Source organism: Neophocaena asiaeorientalis, unplaced genomic scaffold (assembly GCF_003031525.2).
Source record: "Neophocaena asiaeorientalis asiaeorientalis breed wild unplaced genomic scaffold, Neophocaena_asiaeorientalis_V1.1 scaffold265, whole genome shotgun sequence".
Classification (NCBI taxonomy): Eukaryota; Metazoa; Chordata; class Mammalia; order Artiodactyla; family Phocoenidae; genus Neophocaena; species Neophocaena asiaeorientalis.
The window spans coordinates 810,177-825,558 of NW_020172172.1; the positions used below are offsets into that span (position 1 = coordinate 810,177).

Sequence of the window (15,382 nt, forward strand, 5' to 3'; positions counted from 1 at the left end):
ATGAAATGGGTCTGTTAATACCAAAGCCATATTTACCTAATAAAACACATTGTCCCATACTTACTGACAGACTCTGAAATAATGGAGGCGAAACCCTTTGGGTTTATTTATCCAATGTGTGTTCTCTATCGTGACCATTTTTTAAAGTCCCACATTGTGTCACAGTAGGTTCTGCCATCTGGCATTACACCTTGAGGCACAAGGTGATGAGGTTTCCTTTTTGGGAATGCACCCCAGTATAGACCCCACAGTGGTCATGGTTTTGTTGAACCGATAGGCACCATAAAACTGGTCACTGTATGGCGGCCTAGGAACGAAGTCAGCTTCAGCCGCCCCTGTGTTTCCCTGAGTGAAATCTCCATGAGGGCAGGAGTTTGCCCTCATTGTTCTTTGATGTGTCTCCCATGCCTGCACAGTGCCCAGCTCAGTGGACCATGGATGGCTACGGTCCAGTAGATGTAGCAGTTATAGAGCCCGACGCAACAGCTGTGCAGCAAGTCAGAATTATTGGGTGATTCCTCCCTCATGTGGGGCATATGTCCTGTTTCTTTATGGGAGTCAGTATTCCATGCAGCCTTGGTGGTTTCAGCAGCTTCTTGTAGTATTCCTTGTAATTGTCCTGCCTTTCAGGACACTAATTGTGTTAGGTACAACTAACCATTGATGTGTATATTGGTGGCTCAGATGATAACTCGTGAGGTTTAAATTGTGGGGAGCTGTGAAGTGTGATTCCCAGAGCATCCCCAGGAAGACAGGGCTGTCCCAGTGTCTCTGGATTCTGGGGGTGTCTGGCTGTATGTTTCTCTCTGAGATGGTGTTGATCGGGGCTGCCTGCCATCAGTCCTCTGTGCAGCAGGGGGCTAGGTATTGTCTGAAGGGTGCTTATGATCCTCTGAGGGGGTCTGGAGGGGGCCTTGTCACTGTGTCTATCCTCGCTGATGTTTTGACCTTATTCATTGGCAGGCCTGAATTACGTTCTGACGGCTGATATGGCCAAAAAAGAAAAGAGCCAGTTGCCCAGGGTCTACTTTGTGTTGCTGGGAGAGTCCATGGGTCAGGTCTCAGAGAAGCTGCAACTGGTCCATTTGGAGGTGACGTGTCATCATTACGTGGCCCATGTGAAGGTCAGTTCTTTTTATCCTCAAACTTTGATCTCTACAGATGTTCATTTGGAACTGGTGGAAACTTTTATTGTGCATTACATATGCTCTGACTTTCAAAATTTTATTTTACAAGGTGGAGAACATTCGTTTCTTCTTTTAAAGTTGGAGTTGGGCAGCTCTTTATTGATCTTACTGTGCTGGTCTTAGCCTCTGAGGGGGGTGATGGTAGGCCAGGAGACCAGCAGTGCTCTCTGGCCTTGCCTTGTTCTTTTCGGATGTTTTTTGTCCTCTCCCCTCTGTGAGGCTCAGTAGTCTTCTCAGAGGAGAGACACAGAAGCACATGCCTCTGAGTCAGCAGTGGTGCTGGATCACACTGTGCCTGATACCTTTCTCGGTGATTCACTACATATTAGCTCATAGTCAAGGTTAAGGTCTTTTACAACTGGCTTGATTGTCCTCTCTTGATTACTTCCTGTTTATTTTAGGAGTGCATTTTATGGTCCCTTTCCCCTCAATTAAATAAACTTTCAAAATGTTTTTCTTCTACTGAAATTATTTGTTAAATACACTTTGCTGCTAATTCAGGAGGCCAGGCTTCAATTAGTTACAGAGAGGCCCCTGTGTAGGCAGGTCCTGTCAGGTTGGGAGTCTGGTGCCCATTGCTGCAGGAACAGCCAGCCACTGACCCCCAGGCAGAGACAGCAAAGGAGGTGGAAGGACCCCCATGACCCAAGCCACATGATGGGTAAGATGAATGTGGGTTTTGGTGTCACACAGACCCACTTTGTGTCCAGTTGGATGAGAATTTTGACTTCTCTGTGTCTTAGTTTCTGCATCTCTAAAATAGTTACCTTAAAAGGTGGTTGTAGAATTAAACATTACATGATGGATATACTTAAAGGACCTTGCACGGAGTCTGCCACACAGCAGGCACTCAGCATTATTATTCGGTTGGACCATACGTAATTGCCAATATTCTAACATTCTTGACTTACAAAAATGATTACATGTAGTTCAACCATTATTAATGACCAGTGGCTTTTTGGATGATAACAAAAATAGACTACGGATTGGAGATGAAGTGTCCTTCTATTATTATGTCGTTAGTGCCAAAGCAGGAGAGTAACAGCTGCTTCTGCATGCTTCTGGGTTGTAGATAGAGAAATGCCCCACACATCCATGGCACTTTGGCCCAGAGCCTGAGTCCATGCCCCTGAGATGCTTTTCAGTGGGGCTGGGCTCTGTCTCCTGCCAGGACGCATGCAGGGGCCTGCCCAGACCAGCTGCCCTCAGGCCTGGGCAGTGAAGGCCATTTATAAAGCAATTCATGCTCCTGTTAAGCCAACAAGCCACCCACCTCTCTGGGTCTTAGATGATGTTGGCTCGTGAGCACCCTTGGGGGTATGAGGCCGTCAAGTCAAACACTGCCAGGCCTTCAAGTGCCTGCACTTGGCGTCTCCACACTTCCTGGAGGTGGGGCGTCTTCCCTTGGGTTTCTTTTCTCTTTTTTTAAAAATTTAATTTATTTTAATTTTGGCTGTGTTGTGTCTTTTTTGCTGCGCGTGGGCTTTCTCTGGTTGCGGCGAGCGGGGGCTACTCTTCGTTGTGGTGCGTGGGCTTCTCATTGTGGTGGCTTCTCTTGTTGCAGAGCACGGGCTCTAGGAGCATGGGCTTCAGTAGTTGTAGCATGAGGGCTCAGTAGTTGTGGCTCTCGAGCTCTAGAGTGCAGGCTCAGTAGTTGTGGCTCACGGGCTTAGTTGCTCCGCGGCATGTGGGATCTTCCAAGACCAGGGCTTGAACCCGTGTCCCCTGCATTGGCAGGCGGATTCTTAACCACTGTGCCACCAGGAAAGCCCTTCCCTTGGTTTCTTTATGCTGGTCTCTTCCACGAATACTTTCCTTCTGGGCTCTTGCGACTTCTTGCTTTGACTGAGAGGTTACCCCTTCCCATGTAAGCTACCAGGCGTCTTGGCTGCGAGATAGGGCCACACAGAGCCTGCAGGGCTTTGCAAAATACACTCAGAAAACAGCAATAATGAGGTGCAGGCTGGAGGTAGAGCTGTTTCTGTGGTGGCTTCTGAGGATTAACTGGGGAAGAGCAGAGCTGCCCCAGGCTATTGGTCCTGCAATGTCCTAATATCTAGGGTTCCCAGACTTAGCAAATAAAAATATTAGACTTCCAGTTAAAACTGAATTTTCAGGTAAACAACAAATCAATTTTTTTTTAGTATAAGTATGTCCTAAGTAGTGCATTTACTTATCCTAAAAGAATTTTTAAAAAAATTATTTGTCGTTTATCTGCAATTCACATTTATTTAGCTGGGCATCCAGTTGGAAGGGTCACCCTGACCGATATCCTTCCATCCCACAAGTGGCACTTCTCCCATCAGTCAAAACACTGCTGACAAGGAGAGAGATTGGATGGGGGTCAGAAGAATTTGGAGGATGAAGGCAGAGCTCAGGAGCACAGAGCAATCACACACTTTTATGGGATTATTTGGGTCATTTTAAGGAAGAGCAAGAGAGCAGGGCTTCAGCAGGGCTTCTTGGACCTAGAAAAATTTGGATATAGTTATTGCTTGGCCATTTTCTCATGCAAGGAGACCGGGGTGGTGGGATCCATCAGGAAGTCACAAGCCTCTGATGCCTTTATGGTTCAGGAGACGCTCAAGGTGGATGATAATTTATAGCCGTGTGGGAAGTTTTTTTCTACCAGGCATTGTCTGTGTCATAGCAGAGGACCCTGGGGACTGGCAGAGGGAGCCAGTGAAGGTGAATGCTAATGGGCCGGTTGGCTGTTCGCGATGTGGCCCAGCTGGCTTGGCCTGTGGTTTCTCCAGTTGTGGGAAAACAGCTGTGAAGGCAGTGACCCTTGTGTGGCCGAGACAGGCAGCAATGCTGGGGGCAGGGAGTGGCAGCCTGGCCACCTCCTGGAGTGGGGCCGGGGGCTGGGAGCTGCTCATCAGGGCGGCAGGGCGTGAGCACAGCGCAGCCTTCTTGATGGGGCTGGCGCTGGGATTTATAGACAGTGAAGGAAGAGAGAGAAAAGTGTTCTCCCTTATCACACACCATATGGCACGCAGGCAGGGTGGCAGGCGCTAGGCGCTGGGTGTGTTTTGTTTAGGCTATCTTTAGGTATTTTTTTCCTTTTTTTCTTTAAGCCCATTCCAATCTTTTTTTCCCTTCTTCCTTTTTCCCCGAAGTTTTCATTCCATATATGGCGATAAGTATCTCTATCATAGAAAACTGCTCTGGCTGACACCTGCCTTCCAGGCTGGCTGCGTTGTCCCATTTTGTTCCTTTCACAGCCCTGGTGGGGCCTCCGAGGTGTACCTAATTTTATGATACACTGCATCCTCCTGGGGGTGTGGATCCACTCTCAAGGCTCACTTGGTCAGCAGAGCTGAGGCAGATTTTGCTGCTTCCTTGGCCTCTCTCCCTCAGAGTCCACAAGCCCCAGTTTGGGGGATGGGCCCCCTTCTACTAGTGAAGCGGCCTAGAAACCTCTGTGGGTCCCCACGGTCACAGGTGAAAGCCCACACACCTCCCCTCAGCCTCAGGGCTCTCCACAACTTGGCCTCAGTTTACCTGTCCAGCCGCATTTCTGCATCACATCACACATGCCCTGGGCTCTTGTCAAGGTGGACTGACCCTTTACCCCTGGAATGTGTCCCTCGTGCTTCCCAGTCTTAGTTCTTGTGCTCACCCAGCACTTCTGGCACTTGAGTCACCAGAGGCCCAGGTTTTGTCATATCCGTGTACAACCACGTACCACCTGCGTGGTTTTTGCATTTTTTGGTCTCAAACGTGCACCACCTGCGGTATTTTATTTCCTATTTTTTTCTTTCAATCATCCTTTTGCCTGAAAATAATTTATAGCAGAAACTGTACACTCCTGTAAGTGGAACACCAATTATTGCCTGCCAAAAGAGAAAGTAACTGTAAACAAAAATACATTGAAGACACAACAGTGTTGTTGAATTCTAACTGGGCTTCATTCTTTGCTGAAGTCCCTGAAGAAGCGGCCCGCTCTTCCTGTGTGTTAGAAGGGGAAGTTACAGAGTGCTGTGGAAGTATTAAAGACATGCTGGCACCACAATGAACTTTCTCTCTGATGCAATCAGAAGGGCTAAATGGGTATTGACTGTGGAGTAACTTTCCAAATGTATGGGTCCTTTTATAGAGCCCTGCCCACGTGCCGTGGGAATCCATGCCATGAACCCCGTATGGAAAGCCCTAGGGCCTGGACTCATTCTGCTTTGATTGGCTGTGCCTTCCCCCTCTTGCCTGCTGAAGGGTTATCTGTGTTTCAAGGCTCAGTCAGCCACCAGGTCTTAAACATCCTCAGCCAGCCGATGTCCTTGGCCCTGGGGAGGCTGCCATCAGCTTCCTGCCTTCTCAGAGCTTGTTCCATGCTGCCCGACTCCCGCTTTCGGAATGATAAGCATGAAACAAATGCTTGCAAGACCCAACTGCGCTGAAGTGACTCATTGGGTCAGCTGGACTGTGGGGTCACCAGGAGCGTCTCATCAGGGACCTCTAACCACTCTTGGACCTCTGGCTGGGAGGTGATGGAGTTGAGGGTTTTGGATGCATGTCTGTGTTCCCTCATCACTCCACCATTTTCTGGTCTCTGTATGTACCTGGACGGTAACTGTGCTCCATCTTCAAGTCCTGCACAGCTCCTTGAGAGAGCCAGCCCTTTGTGAGGTCAGGTGCTTATGTCTGACAGCCAAATGAGAGCCTTTTCAGGAGTGGGGAAAGCAGGCGACAGCTTTGAGCTTATACAGGGACAGTGCAGAAGGCCAGGCGAGGCTGAGCACGGGGTCAGCTGCCTCACTCCCAACTGTGAGGATCCATGATCCCCTGCAGAGGCCTCCAGAAAACCTCTGGTGAGCGAAATCACGTGTCAGACATTGTCAAGGGAGCCAACAACAGGATTAATGTGAAAAGGAAAAAAAAAACCCACTCCACACTAGATGAGGGTATATAAGAGCACCGTTGGTTTCTCTGAGTAGCTGCAGATGTTCAGGAGGCTGTTCTCTTATGTTGCTGGAGAATTCTTCAAGGGAGTTGGAACCTTAAGCTACTGCAGGGCTGGCCTGGTGAAGGGAGGGCAGCACACTGGCCACCCGGCAGTCTCGTAGGTTACGCCGTGGGCTTTGCCCAGATGTTGTAGTTTTTTTTTCCATTTTCACATCCAAAAAAATGCCTTAGGGCCAGCTTCAGTCACGTGATAGACTGAGTTTGAAAAGTGTTTGGATCCACTGAATGCCAATTTTCAGAGGTGCTGGAGGCTTTTATTTTCTTGTTTAAGAAACACTTAAGGAAGGAAGATTAAGTTGGAGTAAAGAAGACCTCTGTGTGAGGAAGAGAAGAAAGGAAAACAGCAAAGTTTTCTTCTTTATCTGGGAAGTAAATTGCTAAATCTCTTGATAAAATATCTTAATCATCCTGATAAATCAAATAAATAGCCAAAAAAAAGTTGTAAGATTTGGATACAAAAGGAGATACAGCCCTTAGATGTAGGAGGTCATCTTAAAACATTTTTAAAAAATTGGTAATATATGCACATAGTTAAATATTTTTTTTAAACTGTACTAAAAGTTATAGAAAGAAAGAACATCTCTCAGCACCCCATTTCTCTTCCGAAGGCATCTGTGGTTCCAGTTTCTTGTGTGTCTTCCAAGAGCTTGTCGATGAATACACAAAGCTGTGTTTTACACAAACAGCAGCATGCTGTGGCTCACTGCTGTGCAGCTTCCTTTTTCCTTTTAAAATGCCCAATAGCAGGATAGGTGAGCAGGTTTTGGAAAGGTTGTGCAACGGAGTACCACTCAGCAGTAACAAAGAACGAACTGCGGATGTGCACAGCAACGTGGCGAATGTCTAAAGCATTCTGCTAAGTGAAGGAAGCCAGCTCCAAAGGCTGCTACTGTGAGTCTATGGAAAAGACCAGCTCAAAAGACAGAAGGCAGGCCACAGGTTTCCAGAGGCCAGGGATGGGGTTGGCTGGTGGCGTCCATGATTGGCTGCAAAGAGTCATGAGGGAAGTTTTGGGGGTGATGAAAATATTCTAGCAGGATTGCGCTGGTGGTTATAGGACTGAATACTTTTATTAAAGCTCAACAAAAAGTTTGCAGGTAGACCAGGCTTTAAGAGGAACATCTGGAGTTGTTTTAGACACACTGAGTTTGAGGGGCCTATTGGATGGTGAAGTGGAGATGTGTATATATGAGTCTGCAGTTTGAGTAGTGGTCTGGGTTATAAGTATAAATTTTGGAGTCATTAGAAGATAGTGTTTAAAGCCATGAGATTTGATGAGATCACCAAGGTAGTGAGAGAGAGAGAGAGAGAAGGGAAGGAAAGGGGACCGTGGGTACCCAGCACCAGGAGTACTTTTCCTCTTGGTCCCAAGATGGCTGCTGAGTTCCAACCACTGTGTCTTCTTTCCATGCAGGAGGAAGGGGGAAGGGCGAAATGCTCTTGCCTTCTGATCTGAGGCCCTTTTAAAGAGCCTCCGATGACTTCTACTAACAACTCATTGACCATCCATATTTTAAGGGAGGCTGGGAAATGTCAGTTTCATCTGGACACTACAAACCCTAACAGTGTAGAGCTTTGCTCTCCAGTAGAACTTTCTGTGATGTTGGACATGTGCCATATCTGCATTGTCCAATATGGTGGACACTAACCACATATGACTATTGAGAACTTGAAATGTAATGAGTGCCACTGAGGAATTTTTACTTTAATTTTAATTAAAGTTTAAATGTAAACAACCACATGGGGCTACCATTAGTGGCTACCATATTGAACAGTGCCGATTTCTGCTGCAGTAGAACACAGAGTCTTCATAGGACATTGGTCACACAAATCAAATGTCACAAGCCAAGTGGAAACAAATAACTGGTGTGAAGTCAAACTGACTGTTTCATTTTGCACTTACATTGATTAAAACCTGAGTTTCAAGAATACCGTAGAACATGGTCTCTCTCTCCAGGGTTCTTTTGGAGCATTCACACACACGCACACACACTTGCACACACATATCTGCATGCACATACATGTTTCCATAGGCCATAACAGTGGGGGGAGGGGAGCGGTATTAGAATTGAGAAAGTTGGATGGTTCACCCTGAGTGGATCATTTCAGGAGTGTTATAAACTTGCATCTGATGTTTTCTATTTTCTTCTCTGTGGCTTGAAACTGTGTAAAAGGTGGCAGTATAGAGGATGGAGATACAATTGCTGGGTCAGGAGGGAGGACATTTTAAGGTTTGAGACATATCACAGAATTGCCTTTTAGAATGAAAAGCCACCCCCAGCTAGTACTGGGTGGAGAGATTCCTTTTCAACTCATATTTGTGACCCACATGAAGTATACACTTCCCGCTTGGGTGGTGAGGGCTGGGCTGGGCTGATATGATCTGTGGTCAGCCACGGGGGAGAGCAAGTGCTTCACCTGGGTCTCTGAGCTTCCTCAGATGACAGTGGGAAGAATACCGACTTCCTAGTAGGGATCTGATGAGCACTGGGCCCCTTTTCCCTTCTCCTTAACCCGGAAATCTGTTATTCTCCCTGGCTGCCTCTGTGTTAGAATGGATCAAGACTCATTTCATAGGTGTTTGGGGAAGTTTTAAAAAAATGATTAGAAGCAGATGGTGAAAAGAAAATAGAAAGTATGGAGCAAACAAGAAATAAATGTGGGAAGAGAACAACTCTCTCAGCCAACATCCTCCTTCTCCACCTGGAACAGAGCAAGTCAGAGCCGCTGAGTCAGTTTACAAGAGCTCCTCCAACTTTAATGTGTACACCAGTTACCCGGGGACCTCGTTAAAAGCAGATCTTAGGCAGCAGGTCTGGAGTGAATTTCTGACGAGCTCCCTGGTGATGTCAATGATGCTGGTCCATGGACCACACTCTGAGAAGCAAGGAGCTAGAAGAAGTAGGTACCAAGAGTTCCAGGTAAAGAGTCAAAGGATGATGACCATGGTCTGGCAGTTTTCCAGGTGGAGCAGACCTCGGAAGGCCAGTCACTCCCCTCACACTGATGGTGAGAGGTTCCACACCAGTGATGTGGAACCATGGTTCTGATGGTCATGCTCTGGCTTCCTTGTGACCTTGTGCAACCTTGGGGCTCACGCTGATGCTTGTGAGCAGAGGGCATGCCCCTTGTAGAAGGGCTGGTGCGGGCTGTGATTTCTTCCACGTTCCCTCACTGCCTGTTGCTTGAAGGACTGTGTTGTCAGCAGTCAGCTTACTGAGCACGATTTTTTCAGCATTTCTGTTTAACTTCATTGGAGTGTTTTGGGCATGACCCAAACAAAAAAGTCAGAAATCCTTTTCTTCCCCAAAGACTAGGAGCTTCTTGAAGTACAAGCTCTTATTAAGCAGAATAATTATGACTTTTTTTGCCCCATCCATTGGGGGCAAACAGAGAATGAGAAACCAACTTAGAGACTGCATAGGTTCTTTCTGCATTTGTGAGCAAATACTGGTCACGTGCATTATTTTCCCGGGCAGGTTATGGTGGGGCACCAGCCTCCTGAGTGACCTCTATTTTTGAGGACGGGGACTTTGCTGGTTGTAGTGAGTGTGGACAGCAGAAAGGGTTCTCTTACTCATAGATAGCCAGGGAAGCCTCTGCACCAAAGAAACCCATTCCTTCCAAGCAGCTGCCTGCAGGTAGCTTTTGGGGTTTTCTCACAAGACCTGGCCTCGTGACATTAGAATTGGAATAATGGTGGGTCCAAGGACAGATCTATCCATATGCATCCCAGAAGTTTTGTGTGAAGAGGGTGACAGAAGATTGCTTCTTTTTCTAAATGCATTAGGACTATGTAAGTAAAATACTATAGGCAATAACAACAACAGTGATAATAGCTATCTTTTATTAAACATTTACTGTGCTCAGTGTTTTACGTGCACATTTAGTTCTTATAAGAACCCCCCAAAATGTAATTATGAATACTATATACATAAAATTATATGTATTACAATGATATGTAATGGATATAAGTACAATAAAACCCCATTTTAGAGTTGACAAATATGAGACTTAAAACATTTAATTTACTCAAGATCTCACAGCTGGTCAGCAGCAAAGTCTTGGGTTTGAATCCTATCTGGCAGCTAAATAGTTCTCCGACCTTGAACAAATTATGTCATCTTAGCACCGTGGTCCACCAGAAGTGATGGTTACTGTAGTTGTTACTAAAAAGGCGATCTGAGGAAGAGAAAGCCCTGGCTCTGGGAGACCTGTCTCCGGGTGAATGGGTGCTTGGTTTCCCATGTTGGTTGGAGAACTTGACTCACAGCTGCTCCTGCACACGTGCGTCCACATCGCCTGTGCTCTGTGGCCAGAGGAAAGCTCAGGTGTGGGCCGGTGAGCCCAGAGCAGGCAGGGGGCCTGGGGCGATGGAGGTTCTCTTTCCTGCTCTTTGGTCTTCCCGGTCTGTCTTTGGCCTCAACTATTTAAAAAACTAAATGTCATTTATCCTCGTTTTTAGGATCTTGAAGTCTGGTTCATGCATTCAGCCTCCCAGCATGTGTTGGGTGCAGGCTCTGCTGGGTGCAGGGAAATGAAGATGAAAACACCCAGGCTGGCCTTTGAGAATGGTTTCACCCCTGCCTTTGGGGCACTGTCTCAGTGCTCAGCTTTGCCCCTCACCCCATGTGTCACTATTTTCAGTTCACTTCTACACGCGTCACTACTGTGGTGACCTCTGCCCAGGTGTGCCTGGGACAGTCCTGGGGTGCACCTGTAGTCCCAGTCCCAGTCATTAATAGTTACCCTTTCCCTTGCAAAGCCTTCCAGTTTGGATGGGAAATTGTGTATGCCACTGCATTTATGGAGTACCCACTGTGTGCCAGACACCGTGCTGAGCCCTGGGGAGATGGAGAACGGTGGACCCTGCCCTGCCTCCAAAGATGTCTTGGTCTATTGGGGCATCTGTTCTGAAAGCCATGACTTGGCAAGTCAGGCAGCCCCAGCCTTCCAGGCTTCTTGCTTTTGCTCTTATTGGCCCCCTCCCACCACCTCCACTTGTGCAGACCTTCCCTCCTCTCCAGGTCCAGCTTAGTGAGGCTCCTTCTGCAGAATGGCTGCCCACTGCCTGATCTCCCTCTGTCCACCCTCCTCCCTCCACATCCCCCAGGTCAGCTGTGGGCCTTTTCCCCACTGGTGTGACTTCTTGGTGTCATAGTCTTCTCAGACCGTCATAACAAAGGACCACAGAGTAGGTGGCTTGAACAACAATGTTTACTTCTCACAGTTCTGGAGGCTGGAAGTATGAGACCAAGGTGGGTTTCAAGGTCAGCAGGGTTGGATTCTCCTGAGGCCTCTCTCCTGGGCTTGTTTGTAGGTGGCCACCATCTCCTGGTGTCTGCCCACTGATTTCTCTCCGTACTTGTCTGTGTCCTAATCTCCTCTTCTTATGAAAACTCCAGTCTTATTGGATTAGGGCCCACCCCAAAGACCCCATTTTAGCTTAATGACTCACTCTCCAAACCTGGTCCCATTCTGCGGTGTGGGGGTCAGGGATTCAACATACGAACTTTGGAAGGACACACGTCAGCCCACAAAGCTCTCACACTTGCTTTTAGCCTCCTCTGTTAATTACTGGCTGCTTGGGGCCGGGAGTGCATGACACTTGGCATAGTCACCCGGGCCACACCTCATGGGACCAGCCCCCATGCTGGTCCCATGCTTGTCAACGACTGATTAGGCTCTTTTTTTGTTTCCAACTTGAAGACTTTTTTTACATTGAGGTATTACTTAATTTACAATGTTATGTGATTAGGTTCTTAGTGTCATTTCTTATTGTCCATTTCAAGGGCTGAGTAGAGTTAATGGATTGAACTTCAAAGGAGAGATTTTTTTTTTTTTTTCTGATGTAATGAATCAATCTTTTCTGATCCTGGAAAGAATTTGGTAGATGAGACTTTATGAACACACACACACCCACACACCATAACCATTTTGGGGTCGTTTGTTTAAAAATAAACAAACAAGGAATTCTTTCTGGACAATCTCTGTCCTTGGGTGTAAATGTAGTACAGGGCAAAGGCAGGGCCCAGATGTTTACCCCACAGTGTTGGTGTGAGGCTAAAACGAGACCTTGCTTATAAAGTGCTAAGCTCTGCACAATGGAAAATATGCAAACACAGACCTAAGAGTCTTCTGTAAATGGATTGAGTTGGAATTTCCAGGCAGGTGTTCTCCCTGCCTCTTTTTAGTCCTTTGTGATTTAGCTTTTTATTTATCACCAAAGACCCAGCATATGGTGATTGTGGAGCCGCATGTATGCTCTTCCCAGATCAATGGACCTGCCTCAGGGGGAGAGAGGGAGGGACCCAGACAGTTTCAGGAAATGGTTCAAGCCTATATCATCTCTAAGAAAACGACACAGAGCAGTCGCCCTATGTAGAAAGTCATCCCTGTCACTCTCTGGGATGCCTGCTGGCCTGGGTGCAAGAAGTCGATTAGGTGGAGGGGCATCCAGGCCCCGAGGCAGTGGTGCCTCCTCTACTTCTATCAAGAAAGGGGAGTTGTCCCAGAGTGGAAACTCTAGAGCAGCTCTGTCCAATAGAAAGGGACTGCAGGCCACATATGGAATTGTAAATTTTCTAGTTGCTATGTTGAACAAGTGAAAACAAGTAAGATTAATTTTAATAACACTGAACCCAGTATATCCAAAATATTATCCACATGTAATCAGTGTAGGTATTATTAGTGAGTTATTTACATTCTTTCTGGTGCTCGGTCTTTGAAATCCACTGTGTATCTTAGCCACATTTTATGTGCTCATTAGGGAAGTGTGTGCAGTGGTTAGTCAACCCTGATCACTTTGGGGACGCTGGGATGGCTGCAGGGGCCTGAGTATATGAGTATGTGAATGCGTGTCCTTTATCAACTGGTAGTAAAAGGACACGGTCTATTACCTGTGGTTCTGAGAAACAATATTATAAAGGATGTTTTCATACTTGGACTGGGAAGCCTGCTTCTGAATTTCCTAAACTAGAGTTCGTGGGGCCCATGTGTCCATAGCACGGTGAGGAGGGTCTGCAGAATCCTTCCAGCATTTCAGAAAGCCTTGTGGGAAGCCCAGAGATCACCATCCAGCAATGGCATCATTCCTCTCAGCTGGGGTGTTAGTGCTGGTGAGCCCGTGCTGATCAGACCTTCTCCTTGGCTTCTGAAGACACTTAGGGTTCCTGGGGTCATCCTGGAGGTGGGGGGTTAATTGAGTGGGTGAAGAAATCCTAGGGGCTGCAGAGGCCCACGTTTCTTGTGTCTGCTTCTCACCTACGGACGCAAGCACAAACCTCCAGGGACTCACTTGTCAGGCCCGTTAACCCTGAGAGGCCTTGGAGGGGACAAAAGGTTCCTGAAGTCAGCGAGCACTGTTACTGGTTCAGTGCTTCCTGGGTTGCAGTCAGGAGATAGGCATTTCCTGTGAGCCGTGAATTCTGCTCTCCACCTATATGGAGTGCCTGGGAAAGGCAGCTTTGGCCTTCCTTCAGCTCCTCTGCAGTTGCTTTGCTGGTGGGGTGCCCCCTATTCTCAGAGCGGGGAGCCATGAAGAGGGCACTGGGGGCTGCTCCAGGTGTCCTGTGGCTCTGGCCACCCTGGTTGTGGGAGGATTCCATTGTGCTTGGCAGCCCACTCAACGCTGGGAGGTATGGATCACCCCAAAGTCCTTCCGTGTGCTGAGCCAGAGCCCCTCCCCCTAGTTCTGCCCTGAGCAGCCATAGGCATCTGTCGGTCTGTCCCTGCAACCCCCCACTTCCTGTTTCCTCCAGGGCTCAGCATCCTCAGTTCCTTTGGGTCTCCAGTTTGTTATTCCATCAGTGAAATAGCCATCCTTTGTTTTTATTCCTTTCTTCCTCTGTGTCTGACGTTTTAGCCATCCCCCAACCAGGGGTCAGGGAAAATAGAGGAGAAGAAATTCAAACCAGCCGGTTTTACTCCTTCCCAACAACGGTGTAGGGAAGATGCCTGTAACAAGGAGGTCCAATGGATGTGATAATTCCTTCCTGTTAGCCAGGCCCTCAAATTGGCTGATCTAATCCTCTCATCTGGCACCGCAGCTGGCTTGATTATTCTTCCAAAAGGCAGTGCATGTTGGTCTGGTTTGCACAGTGACATTTATCCATGCTGATCTCCTGAATCTGACATTTGTTCCTCTTTCATCCTGTACTTTCTTGGGCTTGATGTTCCTCTTCCCATCCACTTGGTAAGAAACATGTTAGCTTATAGCACAGGGTATCCTTACCTATCAATTAATGAGCCAAAAGTGTCCATAAACTTAGGTTACAACCAAGGTAGTCCTGGTTGGAAAGAGACATGGATTCAAAGAGGTTTGGGATAATTTTATTAATGACAAAGCCATAAAGAGCTCCTAAAAGCTTATAAGATTTGGCATCAGGGACTGTCTCGTTTCTCACCATATCGCCATCACCAAGCAGGGAAACTGACATTGACTAATTGTTCAATAAATGTTCCCAGAATGTTAGAAGAAGCTGGACTAGGTCCAAGGTGAACATATGCCCAAGATACTCGACTGTAAGTTTACCACGTTAGCTTTTACGTTGAAGTCAGTGATCCATTTTGAGTTGATTTCTGTGTGTTGTCCAAGATATTGTGGAACAGATGTGAATAAAAATATTCTTTTTGATTGTAATTAAAAGTAGATGAATACCTGTCAGACCATGTGGCCTGATCGCTTGAAAGGCCATCACGTGAGAGCTTCTCCATTTGCCTTCAGAGAGGGTAGCCAGAACTCCTTGCCTCCCCTGCCGAATTTAGGGTTGTTGTAACCAAACCTTGGGCTGAAGCAGTGTACTTTCAACCAGCCCTTCCCGGGGACTGTGGTACAGGTGGTGCTCAGCCCACACGGCTTACCTCAGGGCGGGACGTCTGTGGGTAGAGAATCCTACTTCCCTATTCCGGGTGTGCCGGCACTTTTCCGGCTCATCTCCTGCCATTGAATCTTTCAGTTCTTCCTCATTTCTCCTGTTGCTGTCATGATGCAGTGAACGTCTTTCGGCACCTGACCATCAGGTTCAGGAGGACAAATTCCTGTTTGTGGCTTTGCTGCGTCAGTGTGACAGCCGCTTGTGTCCCCTCCCCCCCCATGTCAGCTTTGGTCACAAGTCCACCACAGCCATCTGAAAGTCCTGCTTTCTGTGCCCAGGACACTGGGCTTGGCTTGGCCTCTCACACGTTTTCTGACAGTTCCTGGTGTTTTTTTGTCATCCTGTGTGTCAGCAGCA

General features: G+C 47.4%; 1 protein-coding gene across 1 annotated transcript in view; it reads left to right on the top strand.

Annotated features, from left to right (window-relative positions):
• The window catches only part of ITGA9 (integrin subunit alpha 9), a gene marked incomplete at its 5' end in the record, with an annotated part of 338,540 nt that overhangs the window by 83,685 nt on the left and 239,473 nt on the right, over positions 1-15,382 (top strand). Inside the window, one exon of the mRNA XM_024756339.1 lies at positions 964-1,124. Within this exon, the coding sequence (XP_024612107.1) occupies positions 964-1,124 (161 nt within the window). The remainder of the gene's footprint in view (positions 1-963; positions 1,125-15,382) is intronic.